Source organism: Macaca mulatta, chromosome X, assembly GCF_049350105.2.
Source record: "Macaca mulatta isolate MMU2019108-1 chromosome X, T2T-MMU8v2.0, whole genome shotgun sequence".
Lineage (NCBI taxonomy): Eukaryota > Metazoa > Chordata > Mammalia > Primates > Cercopithecidae > Macaca > Macaca mulatta.
The window spans coordinates 2,635,349-2,650,371 of NC_133426.1; the positions used below are offsets into that span (position 1 = coordinate 2,635,349).

Here is a 15,023-nt window from a genome sequence, read left to right on the forward strand (position 1 = left end):
AGAGTTTGACTCTTTTCGTGGACAATAATTGGTGCCCTACACGTGGGGCCTCAGAAAAGACTCAGAATCCTTGATGCAGTTGCCTGAACCCGGAGCTAAGGTACCAGCGGGGCCATTGGAAGCCCTCCCTGGCTTCAGGTTTCTCCTCCAGTGGAACCGGTGAGTCCTCCGGAGCTCTGGACCTTCCATTTGGTTGATGGTCCTTGATTCATTCTGAGCTGTTTTTCTTTCTTCTTCCTCTTTTTTTTCTCCTAGGAAGTTGTCGTATAGGATCCTAATTTAGGTTTGGTGGTGCATTATAAAGGGTCTTCTCCACTGCCTTTTTCCCCTCAAATTAATCTCGATTGGCCTGTGTGTGCATTTGCGTGAGGAACTGAACTGCCGCTTTCATAGATAAATGAGAGGCTGAGCTCCTCAGCTTGTAAAAGAAAGGGGGTTTTGCTTCTCCTAACCAAAACACACCCCTGGGTGGTAAGGGTTGAGTGGGAGTGTCTGGGGGATTGGCTCCCACCATGATGTGCAGTGACCCTACAGGGAACCGCACAACAAAATTAATTCTAAGAGGCTCACCCAGGAGACAGGTGTAGGAGCTCATCACTTGCCATGTTGAGCCCTCTTGGAGGTCTAGACCTCTGGAGAGAGAAACGGAGACAGGTAAAAGGGTAGAATGACTCAGTGGTGACATACAGTGTAGCCCCTTCCACAGCCAGCACACTTCAATCCACCCTACTAAAACCTAGGCCACAGATGAGTTCCTCGTTTTTTAAAAAAGTGGGAGACATAGCACGTAAGAATGAGGAAAGGCAGAGAGAACGACCCCCATTTGGGCACCCCTTTTGGTTTTATGGTTCCTCTACTTGTAAGTATTTGTGTAAGTGGGAAAAGCTTGAGGGCATGCCCGGTGAAACAAAAAGCTTCCCTGTTACATATTATGTCTGTGCTTGTTCACACTTTAAACCGCTGCACACATTACATCAGAGAAAATTCCAGCCCAAAGTTCAACCTGCAACCATTCAGTTTCTAAGTCCTCTATTTTGCTATTTTCTTTTCTGCCTACTTTAAATCTTCTGTTTACTTCTTTTTCTTTTCTTTCTTTCTCTTTCTTTTTTTTTTTTGAGACAGAGTCTTGCTCTGTCACCCAGGCTAGAGTGCAATGGCGCGATCTACTGCAGTCTCTCCCTTCCAGGTTCAAGCAATTCTCCTGCCTCAGCCTCCCAAGTAACTGGGATTACAGATGTGCACCACCACGTCTACCTAATTTTTGTATTTTTAGTGGAGACAGGCTCTCACCATGTTGACCAGGCTGGTCTCGAACTCCTGACCTCAAGTGATCCGCCTGCCTGGGCCTCCCAAAGTGGTGGGATTACAGGCGCGAACCACCACTCCTGGCCTTTCTGTTACTTTTCCATTGCTGTTGAGATAGAAGTCACTGTTGGGATCCAACCTTTTTGTTTGTGTAAACTGGTGAGTCTGTGTTGATATCTCTTGGCTAGAGTTCCGAAGCAAAAGCTATAGGATCTTTGTATGAGTGTGTATGCGTGTTTGATTTCTTTATGTATGTGCAAATATGTGTACATACATTTTTTTAATGTGCTTTAGCCATGAAGTGTCAAACTGGCTTCAAGTTAAAGAGTATTCATAAATTAAATACTAAGCCAAAACGCTTTTCAAGTTCACGTGACTTACATAAATCTTTAATAAATAAGCTGGCTTTAAAATTAGTGGTACAATAGTATTAGAAACATTTAAAAAATTGTCAGCATACATGTTTGTTTCCATTTACTGATCAAGCAGTTTCATATTTACCTTCGACAGATATTATAAGGTGTCAAAATTTGGCATATGGCTTATAAAACTATAAACCCAGCAACTCAGCATGAAACAGAATAATCTCTGTTTGTGTACTTTTTGATAAATAAGATGTTTAATGTGATTAGTGTAATAAAAATAGCTAAATCCTAAGTTATCAGTAAAATATCTATATATCTAACTTTAAAATTTTTGCTTAGGTAAACACAAAATTCATAGACTATAAAAATGGTTAACAGGGAAATAACTTTAAACGATGACTATCACAGTTTTCACAGATGATCTAGGTAAAAGATTTTACAAAATTAATCAGGTAAATGTAATGAAACAAATGCTTGTAAATAAACATAATTTAGAATCTAAAGTTAAATAATAGATATTCATTAAATATCTGGGTCATTTTCAATGTTAAAAAATTATAGAAAAACTTTTCTAAAAAATATGTTCTTATTAAAATTTAAGTTATTTTCATCTAATTCCATGTTTATTTATTTATATTTTTTGAGATGGAGCCTCGCTCAGTCTCCCAGGCTGGAGTGCAGTGGTGCAATCTCAGCTCACTGCATCCTCCGCCTCCCAGGTTCAAGCGATTCTCCTGCCTCAGCCTCCCTAGTAGCTGGGATTACAGGTGTCCACCACCACGCCTGGCTAATTTTTGTATTTTTAGTAGAGATAGGAGTCTCGCCATGATGGCCAGGCTGGTTTCGAACTCCTAATCTCAGGTGATCCACTCACCTAAGCCTCCCAAAGTGCTGGGATAACAGGTGTGAGCCACTGCACCTGGCCAGATTCCAGGTTTATTTAAGGGTTATTTATGAAATACAGTAAAAGGAACCAAGAAATAAGAGATATAAAGAAAGTAGGCTGGGTGCAGTGGGTCACATCTGTAATCCCAGCACTTTGGGAGGCTGAGGCAGGCGGATGATGAGGTCAGGAGTTTGAGACCAGCCTGACCAACGCAGTGACACCCCATCTTTACTAAAAATACAAAAATTAGTCAAGCATGGTGGCATGTGCCTGTAATCCCAGCTACTCAGGAGGCTGAGGCAGAAGAATTGCTTGAACCCGGGAGGCAGAGGTTGCAGCGAGCCGAGATTGTGCCACTGTACTCCAGGTTGGGTGGCAGAGCGAGACTACTCTGCTCAAAAAAAAAAAAAAAAAAAAAAAAAAAGTTACAAGGAGGTATTTTTGGTAAGAAATGTTAAAAGAAAAATAATTTTGTATGAGAAAGAATCTTGTATGTTTAATTTTTCTTTTCACATAAAATAACTGGTTGTTTAAGAGAGATGTTTAGGACAGAACAGAAAGTTCAAGCAGGTTGTATATGGTCTGTGCATGTCATAATACAGTCTGTAAAAAAGGAATTCAAAAAAATTTGTATGTAATTAAGTTTTGTATAATTAAAAGGAAATTATAATCATTCTAGGTATTGGACTTCAATAATAAAAATACAGTAATGCAAAAGGAGATAATTGGTTAGAACAAGATTTTCTTAAAATACTGATGTACTCTTAGTGAAACTGCAAGAAGTTTTTAATTTTTGAATTCCATCATCTCTTCTTGAAATTCTTCAGATTGACATCTTAGGGGTTCAACTTCTGCTGCATCCTGCTCACCTCAGAGCGTTCCCTCTTTTGAAAAGGAAAAGGCCTGGGATGGTAATTCTCTCCTTCAACTTTTGCTGGCTCCTGTAATTTTTAAAAAATTAATAGTCTAAAGGAAGAGAGAGAATTTTTGAAAACAGGCAAATGAAAAATTGTATAGGATGTGCCTCTATCTGTGTGTCTGTCTATATGTTTATTTATTGTTTGTTTGTTTGATTGATTTGTTTATTTTTGAGACAAGGTCTCACTCTGTCACCCAGGCTGGAATGCAGTGGTGTGATCTTGGTTCACTGTTGCCTTGAGCACTGGGCTCAAGTGATCCTCCTGCCTCACCTCAGTCCCCCAAGTAGCTGGAACCACAGGTGCATACTATCTCGTCCAGCTAATTTTTTCTATTTTTTTTTTTTTTTTTTTTTGTAGAGATGGGATTTTTCCATGTTGGCAGGCTGGTCTCAGTCCTGAGCTCAAGCGATCCACCTGCCTTGGCCTCCTAAAGTGCTAGGATTACAGGCGTGTGGCACCATACCTGGCATTGTCTGTAAGTTTCTATATGTGGTGAGGAAGTAATATTTCAGTACCAAATTACATGAAAGAGCTGTAATCAAACAGCTTAAAGAAAAGTAAGTGCTTATCAGACAACCAGAAGCTAGCTCAGATGCTTTTAATTCACATTCCTTTAGTAATCTTTAGTAATACTAATTTGATAAATTTAATTTCAAAATCCTGTCCAGTGGTTTAAAATCTTAGAGTCATGTTAGACGGGACTGTTCCCTTGACCTTGACCCCCTTCGTGGGCAGGAACTGGAGTGACTCATGTTACTCAGCCTGCAGTTTATGGACAGCTTTGTGTTAACAGCTCAGTGAAGGGTCAAGGTGACAGCCTTCTGCACCTGTCCTTTTTGACACCGAGTTCTTGTTTGGTATTCAAGAATCATCAGGTCACACAAACTGTTTGAAAGATGATGAATGTGGAGGACTTTACTGAGCAGTGGAAGTGGCTCTCGGTGGAAGAGGAGCTGGAAAGGGGGTGGTGTGTGAAGGTGATGTTTCTCTGAAGCCTAGCCTTCTCTGGCTGGGCTGCCCTCCAAAACCACATCGTCTGAAGTTAGTCGTGTTTATCTGTAGTCTCCAATGCTCAGTTACTTCTCTGCTCACCACTCAGCAGCTTGTATCCCTGCCAGTCAGCTGCTTGTGTTGCTTTTTTCTTTTTCTTTCTTTCTTTTTTTTCCTGCCAGCTGGTCTGGTCTTTATGGGCACCGGATAGGGGCAGGGAAGGCCAGAAAGGCCATCATTTGGGCAGAAAAACGAGGCCAGCTGCTTTCACATAGGGCTGAGCTTCCAGACTTGAGGCTGCAGTTTAGCCGGGAGCCCAGCGGTCCTGTATCAATGTTAGATTAAATTAGGTAATCCCAGGTTTTGCACTGGAAATTAGGGTTACTGGGAGTTGGGATAGTAGGAGAGTAAGATGTATTTTTGGTGAGGTTTATAAAAACATAAAGATGTGGTTTTTGCCAAAGAATATGTAATATTTACAGGCTATTTAAAGGTCACTTTAAAATAAATGGAAAATTATACAGACGAAACTCATTGGAGAAAGAAAAATAAAGAGGTGGGAAATGAGAAACCTTTGATTTTTGGGTGGCCACGTGGTCACACATGGTACTGAAGCGGCATCATTGTCTGGGGTAAATACCCGAGATTCATTGTCTCATGGCCACAGAAAACGAGGACGTGGACACACAGAATGAGTTGAGAGCAGAAATTTAATAGGCAAAAGAAAGAGAAGAGCGCTCTGCAGCAGAGCGGGGTCCTGGAGAACTGGGTTGCTGCTTCGGTGCTGAAACGCAGCAAGTTTTATAGATGAGCTTGAGGAGGTGGCTATGATTTACACAGGACGCAAAACATTGGTTGAACCAGGTGTACCATTTGCATAGGGCACGTAAAACTGGTTAGGACTAGGTGTGTCATTTGAATAGGGCATGAAAAGCTGGCCTAATCTTTTTTTTTTTTTTTTGAGATAGAATTTTGCTCTTGTTGCCCAGGCTGGAGTGCAATGGCGCCATCTCGGCTCACCGCCTCCCAGGTTCAAGCGATTCTCCTGCCTCAGCCTCCTGAGTAGCTGGGATTACAGGTGCCTGCCACCACACCTGGCTAATTTCGTATTTTTAGTAGAGATGGGGTTTCTCCACGTTGGTCAGGCTGGTCTCAAACTCCTAACCTCAGGTAATCTGTCCACCTTGGTGCCTAATCTTTTATTATGCAGATGGATTATTTACCTGGCTAGTGCCATGTTGCCTTTTTTGTTTGTTTGGTTTTTTGTTTCGTTTTGTTTTGTTTTTTTGAGACGCAGTTTCACTCATGTTGCCCAGGCTGGGGTGCAGTAGTGTGATCTCTGCCTAATGCAACCTCTGCCTCCCGGGTTCAAGAGATTCTCCTGCCTCAGCCTCCTGAATAGCTGGAATTACAGGCGTGTGCCACCACGCCTGGTTAATTTTTGTATTTTTTTTAAGTAGAGATGGGGTTTCACCATGTTGGGCAGGCTAGTCTCAAACTTCTAACCTCAGATGATCCTCCCACCTTGGCCTCCCAAAGTGCTGAGATTACAGGTGTGAGCCACTGTGCCTGGCCTCTGGTTTTTAACTGTACACGTGGTGACAAAGAAAAGGGAAGAGGGAGCCTCCATGTTGAACATACCTGGCTTCCAGGTAGCGCTTTTCCATTGGCACAGCTGCCAGCATTTACCTACGCGAGCTTCCAGCTTGCTTATCTATGCCTGCAGCTCCATTTTCCAGGCTGCTCTTTGTTAAAAAGAAATGATTTGAGGGCTCCTTTTTTAAAAGGGAAATTCTGCCAAGGACTATTTTAGCCTCACTATCTGCCTGAATAATTTCTTTCTAGTTCCTCTATCAGTAAGGAGATGCAGCTGGCTTGTCTTCAGTCACTAAAGGTCAAAGCCACCCGACAAATTTAGAGATGGATCCTACTCATACTCCCAGGGAATTTAGTTCACTGGATATATAGGAAATGCAAATTAATAAGGAAAAAGTGAACTATTCAATCGCTTGCTTACTGCCTCTGTAGTTACTAAAATGAAAGTAAAAGAGTGCTGGCTTGGGCGTGAAGGCCGCACCAAGCTCAGATGTGTGTCTGTCTCAGATCAAAGCTTCCTACAAAAGGAAAAATTAAGCCAGGCCAACCAAAAGTTACTTCTGAGACCTGTGATTACCAAGAAGATAGACATGTGGAGGAAGGGCAAAACCAAGTAACTATTAAACTCAGAGGGTATTTACAGGGCTGTTCAATCTTTCGGCTTCCCTGGGCCACATTGGAAGAAAAATTGTCTCGGGCCATGCATAAAATACACAAACACTAATGATAGCTGATGAGAAAAAAAAAGGCAAGAAAATCTCATAATGTTTTCAGAAAGTTTACAAATTTGTGTTGGGCCACAATCAAAGCTGTCCTGAGCCACGTGCCGCGCAGAGGCTGTGGGCAGGACAAGCTTGAAAAGGAATTGGTTTGTCTTCTAGATTGGTATCGTCAGCTTCCTGAGTTCCCTTTTCTAAAAATGGGTTGTAAGAATGACTAAGAACAGTATGTTTAAATTTTTTTTTTTTTTTTTGAGAAAGAATCTCATTCTGTCACCCAGGCTGGAGTGCAGTGGCATGATCTCAGCTCATCGCAACCTCCACCTCTGGGGTTCAAGTGATTCTCCCACCTCAGCCTCCTGAGAAGCTGGGATTACAGGCACATGCCACCATGCCCGGCTAATTTTTCTATTTTTTGGTAGAGATGGAGTTTCACCATGTTGGCCAGACTGCTCTTGAACTCCTGACCTTAGGTGATCTGCCCACCTTGGCCTCCCAAAGTGCTGGGATTACAGGCGTGATCCACTCTGCCCAGCCAATATGTTTAATTTTTAAATGCCACAGAAAGAAAGAGCATGTTTGGGTTGGTGCAGGGCCTGCAGCTCCCTCACTATTAAACACTTGCTGATGAGTGTATAGGACCCAGATGCCCAGGAAGTTTTTCCGGAGGAAATGGCCAGCCTGGTGGACTGGGTAAACACCACCACAAGGTCTGTTTATCCTGAGAAGGGGACTGTCCAGCCTTCCCTATAAAATGCCAAGTGGAGCACCCCTGATAAAACAGCTGATGTGCTTCATATGCAAGCCATGTGGGATTGGCTTTATGATGACCGGGATATTCACCAGCTGAATATGCCCATTACCCAATGTATTAGTCCGTTTTCATGCTGCTGATAAAGACATACCTGAGACTGGGCAATTTACAAAAGAAAGAGGGGTAATTGGACTTACAGTTCCACGTGGCTGGGGAAGCCTCACAATCATGGAGGAAGGCAAGGAGGAACAAGTCACATCTTACATGGATGGCAGTAGGCAAAGAAAGAGAGCCAAGCAAAAGGAGTTTCTCCTTATAAAACCATCAGATCTCATGAGACTTATTCACTACCACAAGAACAATATGGAGGAAATCGCCACCATAATTCAATTATCTCCCACCAGGTCCCTCCCACAACAATGGGAATTATGGGAGATACAATTCAAGATGAGCTTTGGGCGGGGACACAGCCAAACTATATCATTCAGGTCATTCTGTGAAAGGAAAATAAATCTCAGGACCCCAAAATCACTAAGCCAAGAGAAAAGTCAAGCTGGGAACTGTGTCAGGCAAGCCTGCCTCCCATTTGATTCTTAAATGAGATAGCTACAAAGATAAGAAGCTACATACTCCCCTCACAATTTGTGCTTAAGGAAATTCCTTGTGGACAAAGGACAGACGCAACTCAAAGTCATCCTTCCAAGGCTCCCCTGAGACAAATGCTTATCTGATAACTTCCTCTGTGCCATTGCTTATGTAAAAGTGCAGATTCATTGAGCCAGCCTAAATTGTGTATTCAGTGGAAAGCTGATCAAGGACTCAAAAGAATGTAACCTTTTGTCTCGTATCTACTTCTAATCTGAAAGCCCCCACTTCAAGTTGTCCTGAATTACTGAACTGAACCCATGTATGTCTTACACATAATGACTGATGTCTCATGTCTCCCTAAAATGTAAAAAAGCAAGCTGTGCCCTGAGCACCTTGGGCACACGTCGTCAGGACTTCCTGAGGCTGTGTCACGGGTGCATGTTCTCAACCTTGGCAAAATAAACTTTCTAAATGGACTGAGACCTGTCTCAGACATTTTGGGTTCACAATAGATTCTCGGTGTATTAACGATGTTAGTTGAAGAACTGTGAGGTTCACACATTTGGAAAGCTTCATTTCTACAAATGTTGTGGTTCAAGTTTCCCTTTCTACAAGAGCACCCCAGGTGACATTACTCTTGCAGAATCAAACAATGGTTTGACAAAACTTATCAAATTTGCTGTTGTAGCTTTCCCTCATGGGTCTTACAGATGCTACTAAAAGACTAGGGTGTTAACAAAAAGAGACAAACTGTAAAATTATTTAAGAGATTTATTCTGAGCCAAATATGAGTGGCCATGGCCGCCCATGACACAGACTTCAGGAGATCCTGAGAACATGTGCCCAGTGTGGTCAGAGTACAGCTTGGTTTTCTACATTTTAGGGAGACATGAGACATCGATCAATACATGTAAGATGTACATTGTTTCAGTCCAAAAAGGTGAGATAACTCAAAGTGGGGGATTCCAACTCATGGATGGACAAGACACAAAAAAGTTGCATTCTTTTCCGTCTTTGATCAGAATACACAATTTACATGTGATGGGGATTGGGGGGTGGCGGTGGTGGGTAGAGGAATAGTGACTGATGCCTGTTCAGTGAATCTGCATGTTTGCGTAAACAATAGGGCAGGGGAAGCTATCACATATGCATTTGTCTCAGGTGAGCAGAGAGGGCTGACTTTCACTTCTGTCTCTCCTTTGTCGCACATCTCTGAAGATAAGCCAAGGTGAAATTGAACAGAACAGTTTTAGGGTAAAGATCTTGAGGTGCACAAAAATTTTCTTTGTGGGCAAATTGTGAAAGCGGTATGTAGTTTTTTTGTTTTGTTTTGTTTTGTTTGTTTGTTTTTGTCTTCATAGCTGTCTTATTTAGGAAAAAATGGGAGGCAGTTTTTCTGATGCAGTTCCCAGCTTGCCTTTTCCCCTTGGCTTGGGGATTTTGGTTTCCTTTCACCAATTAACAAGTAAAATTAATAAATTAACAAACAAAAACAGGGAAGGGAAAAGTGAGTCAAAGGGCTCATGCCAGAGGGTGGAAATCTTCAGATAATAATTTTATTATTATTATTAATTATTTTTTGGAGATGGAGTTTCATTCTTGTTGCCCAGGCTGATGTGCAGTGGCAAGATCTCAAGATCTCAGCTGCAACCTCCGCCTCCCTGGTTCGAGCAATTCTTCTGCCTCAACCTCCCGAGTAGCTGGGATTACAGGTGAGTGCCACCATACCCGGCTAATTTTTTTGTATTTTTAGTAGAGACGGGGTTTCACAATGTTGGCCAGGCTGGAATGTTTAGATAATTATTAAGAAATGAAACAAAGAAAAGGAAAATTGATGGAATTAAAGCAAAAAGTCTTTACAACATGATCAAAGGTTGAGTGGGCCACAGGGAGCCCCAACTGGTCCCCCAACATTAAGGGGCCCCATGCCAGTTTTCTTCATTTGCCTCAGACTGGAGAAGTTTAAGAACAATTGAGGCCAGGCATGGTGGCTCACGCCTGTAATCCCAGAACTTTGGGAGGCCAGGGTGGGCGGATCATCTGAGGTCAGGAGTTCGAGACCAGCCTGTCCAATATGGTGAAACCCTGTCTCTACTAAAAATACAAAAAAATTTGCTGGACATGGTGGCGGGTGCCTGTAATCCCAGCTACTGGGGAGGCTGAGGCAGGAGAATCGCTTGAACCCAGGAGGCAGAGGTTGCAGTGAGCCGAGATCACGCCATTGCACGCCAGCCTGGGCAACAAGAGTGAAACTCTGTCTCAAAAAAAAAAAAAAAAAGAAGGAAAGAACACTTGGAAGATGGCCAAGTAGCTGACCTAAGAGATCAAGTGCATGGTTTGGCGTTTAGACTTGAGGTTTTATGCACTGACCTTTAGACTGTAGTCTTGTGTCCCTTCTCCCCTGAGTCTTCCCTTGGTGTGGGCTTTCCGCATGCACAGAGGCCTGCCGGCGCTCGGGAGGGGAGCATGCGCAGTGTGTTTACTGGAGTTGTACGCGTGCTCACTTGAGGCGTTCTTCCCTTACCAGTCGCGTGTTCCTAGAAGGTTGTGACTACTCGGGAGGCTGAGGCAGGAGAATGGCTAAACCCGGGAGGCAGAGCTTGCAGTGAGCTGAGATCCGGCCACTGCACTCCAGCCTGGGCGACAGAGCGAGACTCCGTCTCAAAAAAAAAAAAAAAAAAAAAAAAAAAAAAAAGAAGGTTGTAGACCAGTTAAACTCCGCCGTTTTGCCTCTTAGTGCGCATGCTTGAGCCCACTCACTCACCTGCTGAGATCGTATTGGGAAGCTGCTGACCACCAGTTTCAGGTGTTTTCTATTTATTAGGAGACGGCCTTTCCCTGGTGCTGACTGTGACCAATTATTATTTTAGAGAGACGGTTTAATAACCACCTGATGCTCGCCTGACATTCCTGGTGGGGTTGCGGAGAGCCTTTCCTGCCCTGCTTATGCCTGAGTAGCTACCTACTGTAACAATAACTGAACTCTTTCAACCAATTTCCAATGAGAAAATCTATGCATCTATCTATGACCTAGAAGCCCCCACTTTGAAGAGTGTCACCTTTCTTGGCTGAACCAATGTCCATCTTACATGTGTTGAGGGGTGTCTTATGTCTCCCTAAAATGCATAAAGCCAATCTAACTCAGCAACCCTGGGCACATGTTCTCAGGGTCTCCTGAGGGCCAGTAGTCACTCATATTTGGCGCAGAATAAATCTCTTAGAATAGTTTATAGAGTTTGACCTTTTTCGTCAGCAGAGGCAATTACACCCTTGCTATGGGATGTTAACTGAAGCTAATGGAAATAATGATGTCCAAAAGAGTTCCATGATGAAACATAAATGGTTCATATAGGACCTGCTACCTGGGGAATGCAAAGATAATATACAAGGAGGGAGCCTCTTTTTCCTCTTCAGACTGACTCTGTAATTATGTGAGGATCTGCTGGTTTTTACAGTGCCCGATAAATAGCTCTTTGCATATGAATTGCAGTTCCAAGGTAAACAAACAACATCTTGTTTGGAAGGCTGTTGCTCTGGTTAAAGAAGCTTTAAGGACTTTTTTTTTCTTTCGAGATATTTACAGTTTAGAGTGATTGGATAGCATATCTTATTGTGAGCAAAATTTACCTTTCTCTCTACCCGAGTTCTCCACAGTTTGGAAATTATTTCTGACTATTCCTATTTTATGGCAATTTATAGTGGTTTTCATGACTTTAGCAGGACTGTTTTCTTTTGAAATAGGACACAATTGTAGACACTGGTTATTTGACCAAGGCTTTGACTAAAATAATGTATTTTTAGGTAAAGTTCCAGCAAAGCCAGCCTGAGAAGAGCCCATATGACCAATCAATTCTTGCTGTGCTTCATGCAAATACTCAAGTATAATAAGCCTAAAACTTACTTTGCAGATGTATTGGTCTTCCTATATTTTTCTTCAGTAGAAAAGGAGGGCTAGAGAGACAGAAAAGTTGTTTCAACTATAACACACCTGTTACTAGATTCCAGCCCTGACCTTTGCTTTTATTATTTACTTATTTATTCATTTGAGACAGGGTGTTTCCCTCTTTCCCGGGCTGCAGTGCAGTGGCGCGATCTCATCTCACTGCAACTTCTACCTCCTGGGTTAAAGCGATCTTCCTATTTCAGCCTCCCAAGTAGCTGGGACTACAGGTGCATGCCACCGTGCCCTGTTAATTTTTGTATTTTTAGTGGAGATGGGGTTTTGCTATGTTGCCCAGGCTGGTCTCAAACTCCTGGTCTCAAGCGATTTGCCTGCCTCAGCCTCCCAAAGTGCTGGAATTACAGGTGTGAGCCACAGTGCTTGGCTGTGACCTTCGTTTTTAAATGCAGATGGAATCATGAATTATTTCTTGGCTACAATAATTCTCTAAAGATGAAACAGGTTATAATTTTATTCATGATGCTTTTAGTTGGCACCCTAATAGAAAAGTTCTTTTTTTCTGTTGTGACACACAAATTCTCTTGATTGTCAAAATTATGAATGTTATTTATCCCTTGTTGTTTTGCTTCTGAGAAAACCGGAATCATGGTATTCTGATGATCAGAGATAATTTGACAAAGCCTGTAAATATCCCTCATCTGGCATCCCATTGGGCCAAAACTATTTTTCATTGCCAATGCCCTGCTGCTAAAACTATACAAGCACCCTCACTCTAGACCCAGGGACTATCATGGAAGAGATGGGAGCGTGAGATTGTAGCAGCCGATTTTGAGAGAGAGAATTAGTTCAGACCCTTCAAATCAAGGATGGATACTAAACAGCAGGTAAAACAAGCAGTTTTTGCCTCCTGGGTTATTACCCTTTACATCCATCCAAACCATAACAAATTTCCTGCTCCCCATAGAATTAAAAGAAAATTACTGAGAGGATAAAGGTACTTCATGACAAATCCTCCTTGGTATAATACTCCAAGGTATGATTTATGTGTATACACACACACACACACACACATTATATATATACATGTATACACTATATATAATATACATATATTATATGTATATAATTTTTTTTCAGCCAACTTAGGACAAATTACTAAAAAGTCTGTAAAAAGCATTACGACACAACAAAATTCTCTAAATTCCTTAGCTTAAAAGGTTTTAAATGTCTCTAAATTCCTTAGTGTAAAAGGTTTTAGCCATGCTTATATTTTGTGTAGCTAGTAGCTACTAGTCTGTAACTGCAACCAAGAACACAGTAGCTTGATGCATAGAAGGCAAAGAGAAGTTAATTTTGTAACCTCACTTTTGGCTTTGGCTTTTTGGCTTTTGTATTGCTTAAAGAATTTTAAAGGTTAATGAATGTCTGTCCGCCTTCATTCCCATCTGTCCTAGGACATTTAAATTGGCTGTAAGTCTTTGGGCTCTAAGCCCCTTTTTATTCTCTTGCCAATGCACCACAATGTAGCAGTCTCTCATTGTAAGGTATCACCTGGAGTTTTTTGTCTCACAACCAAGAGAATTAAAGAGCATGGACACAAAGGTTGAGGTTGGAGCCAAAGTTTAATAAGCAAAAGAAGAACGCTGTCCACCACGGAGAGGGGGCCCGGAACAGGGTTTCTGTTTCACAGTTGAATGCAGAGGCTTTTATAAGAAACCTATGAGGGCTGGGCATCTTATTTGCACATGGTGCAAATTCCTGGTAACTTCATAACATCCTCCTAGAGCATACACAGACCCTTAGCTTGAGTTACTCTATATTGTTTTATTCCGCTCACTGCCCATGTCTCAGAGCACAGAATTTTCCATTGTGGTCATGTCTGGGCAAGTCGCCTGTGCACCCTCTCTTATCTGTGCAGCTGTGGGCATGTCTTAGGCAACCCCCCGTGCAAGTTCCCTTATCTGCAGTTCCTGCAGGCTGTTCTTTTGTTTGAAAGGATTCAACTGAGGACCCACCCTAACTGTCTGCCTAGCTGGTTTCTTCTTTCCTATTCTCTCACCTTGGCCATGGGGAATTCCATCAAGGGGCCAGATGGGCCAGGAGCAGGCAGTCATGCCACCCTGGCAATGCTATGGAACAAAATTAAACTTTAGTGGTCATTTATGTTGAATTGTGCACATCAGAGTACAGGAGGCTAATAAGCAATGAGACATGCCCAGGTTTGCATGTAAGTGAGAGGTAGGAACTCTGATCGCACCAAGAGCTCAAACTGACCCCTCGTTGCTAGTGGACAAAATGAGGTAAACATTTGTAAAAGGATTTCTGGACAAACTTTGTTCATCCTACTTTTTAGGGTTTAAATTTGAAAAACGGAAAATGCAAAGATATGGAAAAATAGTGCCAGGTGCAATGGCTCGTGTCTGTGGTCCCAGCACTTTGGGAGGCTGAGGCAGGTGGATTGCTTCAGTCCAGTATTCAAGGCCAGCCTGGGCAACATGGCGAAACCCCATCTCTACAAAAAAAATATAAAAAATTAGTTGAGTGTGGTGGCATGTGCCTGTAGTCCCAACTTTAGAACAAGAGGTCAAAGATGCAGTGAGCCGTGATTATGCCATTGCACTCCAGCTTGGATGACAGAGCAATACCTTGTCTCCAAAAAATAAAATAAAATAAATAAGAATACAGAAAAAATAGTAAGAAGAAAATCACAAGACTCTATAATCCCATCACCCAGAAATAACAGTTAAATTCCTGCCATATATTTTCATTATTCTTTTTATTAAAATAATCATTATTATTATTATTTTACAAATGTGTGTCTGCTCATTGGATTAGTTGTTTATGGTTGCCTAACAAAAATAGTTATCCATTGCTGCCTATCAGTAATTTGTAGACATACCCCTACAAGTGCCAGACTCTGATATCTGGTCACAAATCTTTATACCCTTGTCACATGCAAAATATTGTTACCTCGTTCCAAAGCCCCCAAAAGTCTTATC

At 42.1% G+C, this 15,023-nt stretch overlaps 1 protein-coding gene across 2 annotated transcripts in view; it reads left to right on the top strand.

Moving 5' to 3' along the window:
- ARSF (arylsulfatase F) overlaps window positions 1-15,023 on the top strand; it is an 80,266-nt gene continuing 65,243 nt past the window's right edge. The window contains exon 1 of one of the 2 annotated variants that reach the window (XM_015126895.3): window positions 1-159. In XM_015126895.3, the coding sequence (XP_014982381.3) occupies window positions 74-159 (86 nt within the window). In that variant the 5' untranslated portion in view covers window positions 1-73. Of the gene's footprint in view, window positions 160-1,000; window positions 1,465-15,023 lie in introns of those variants that run through there. The other variant, XM_028842199.2, reaches the window with a different exon arrangement.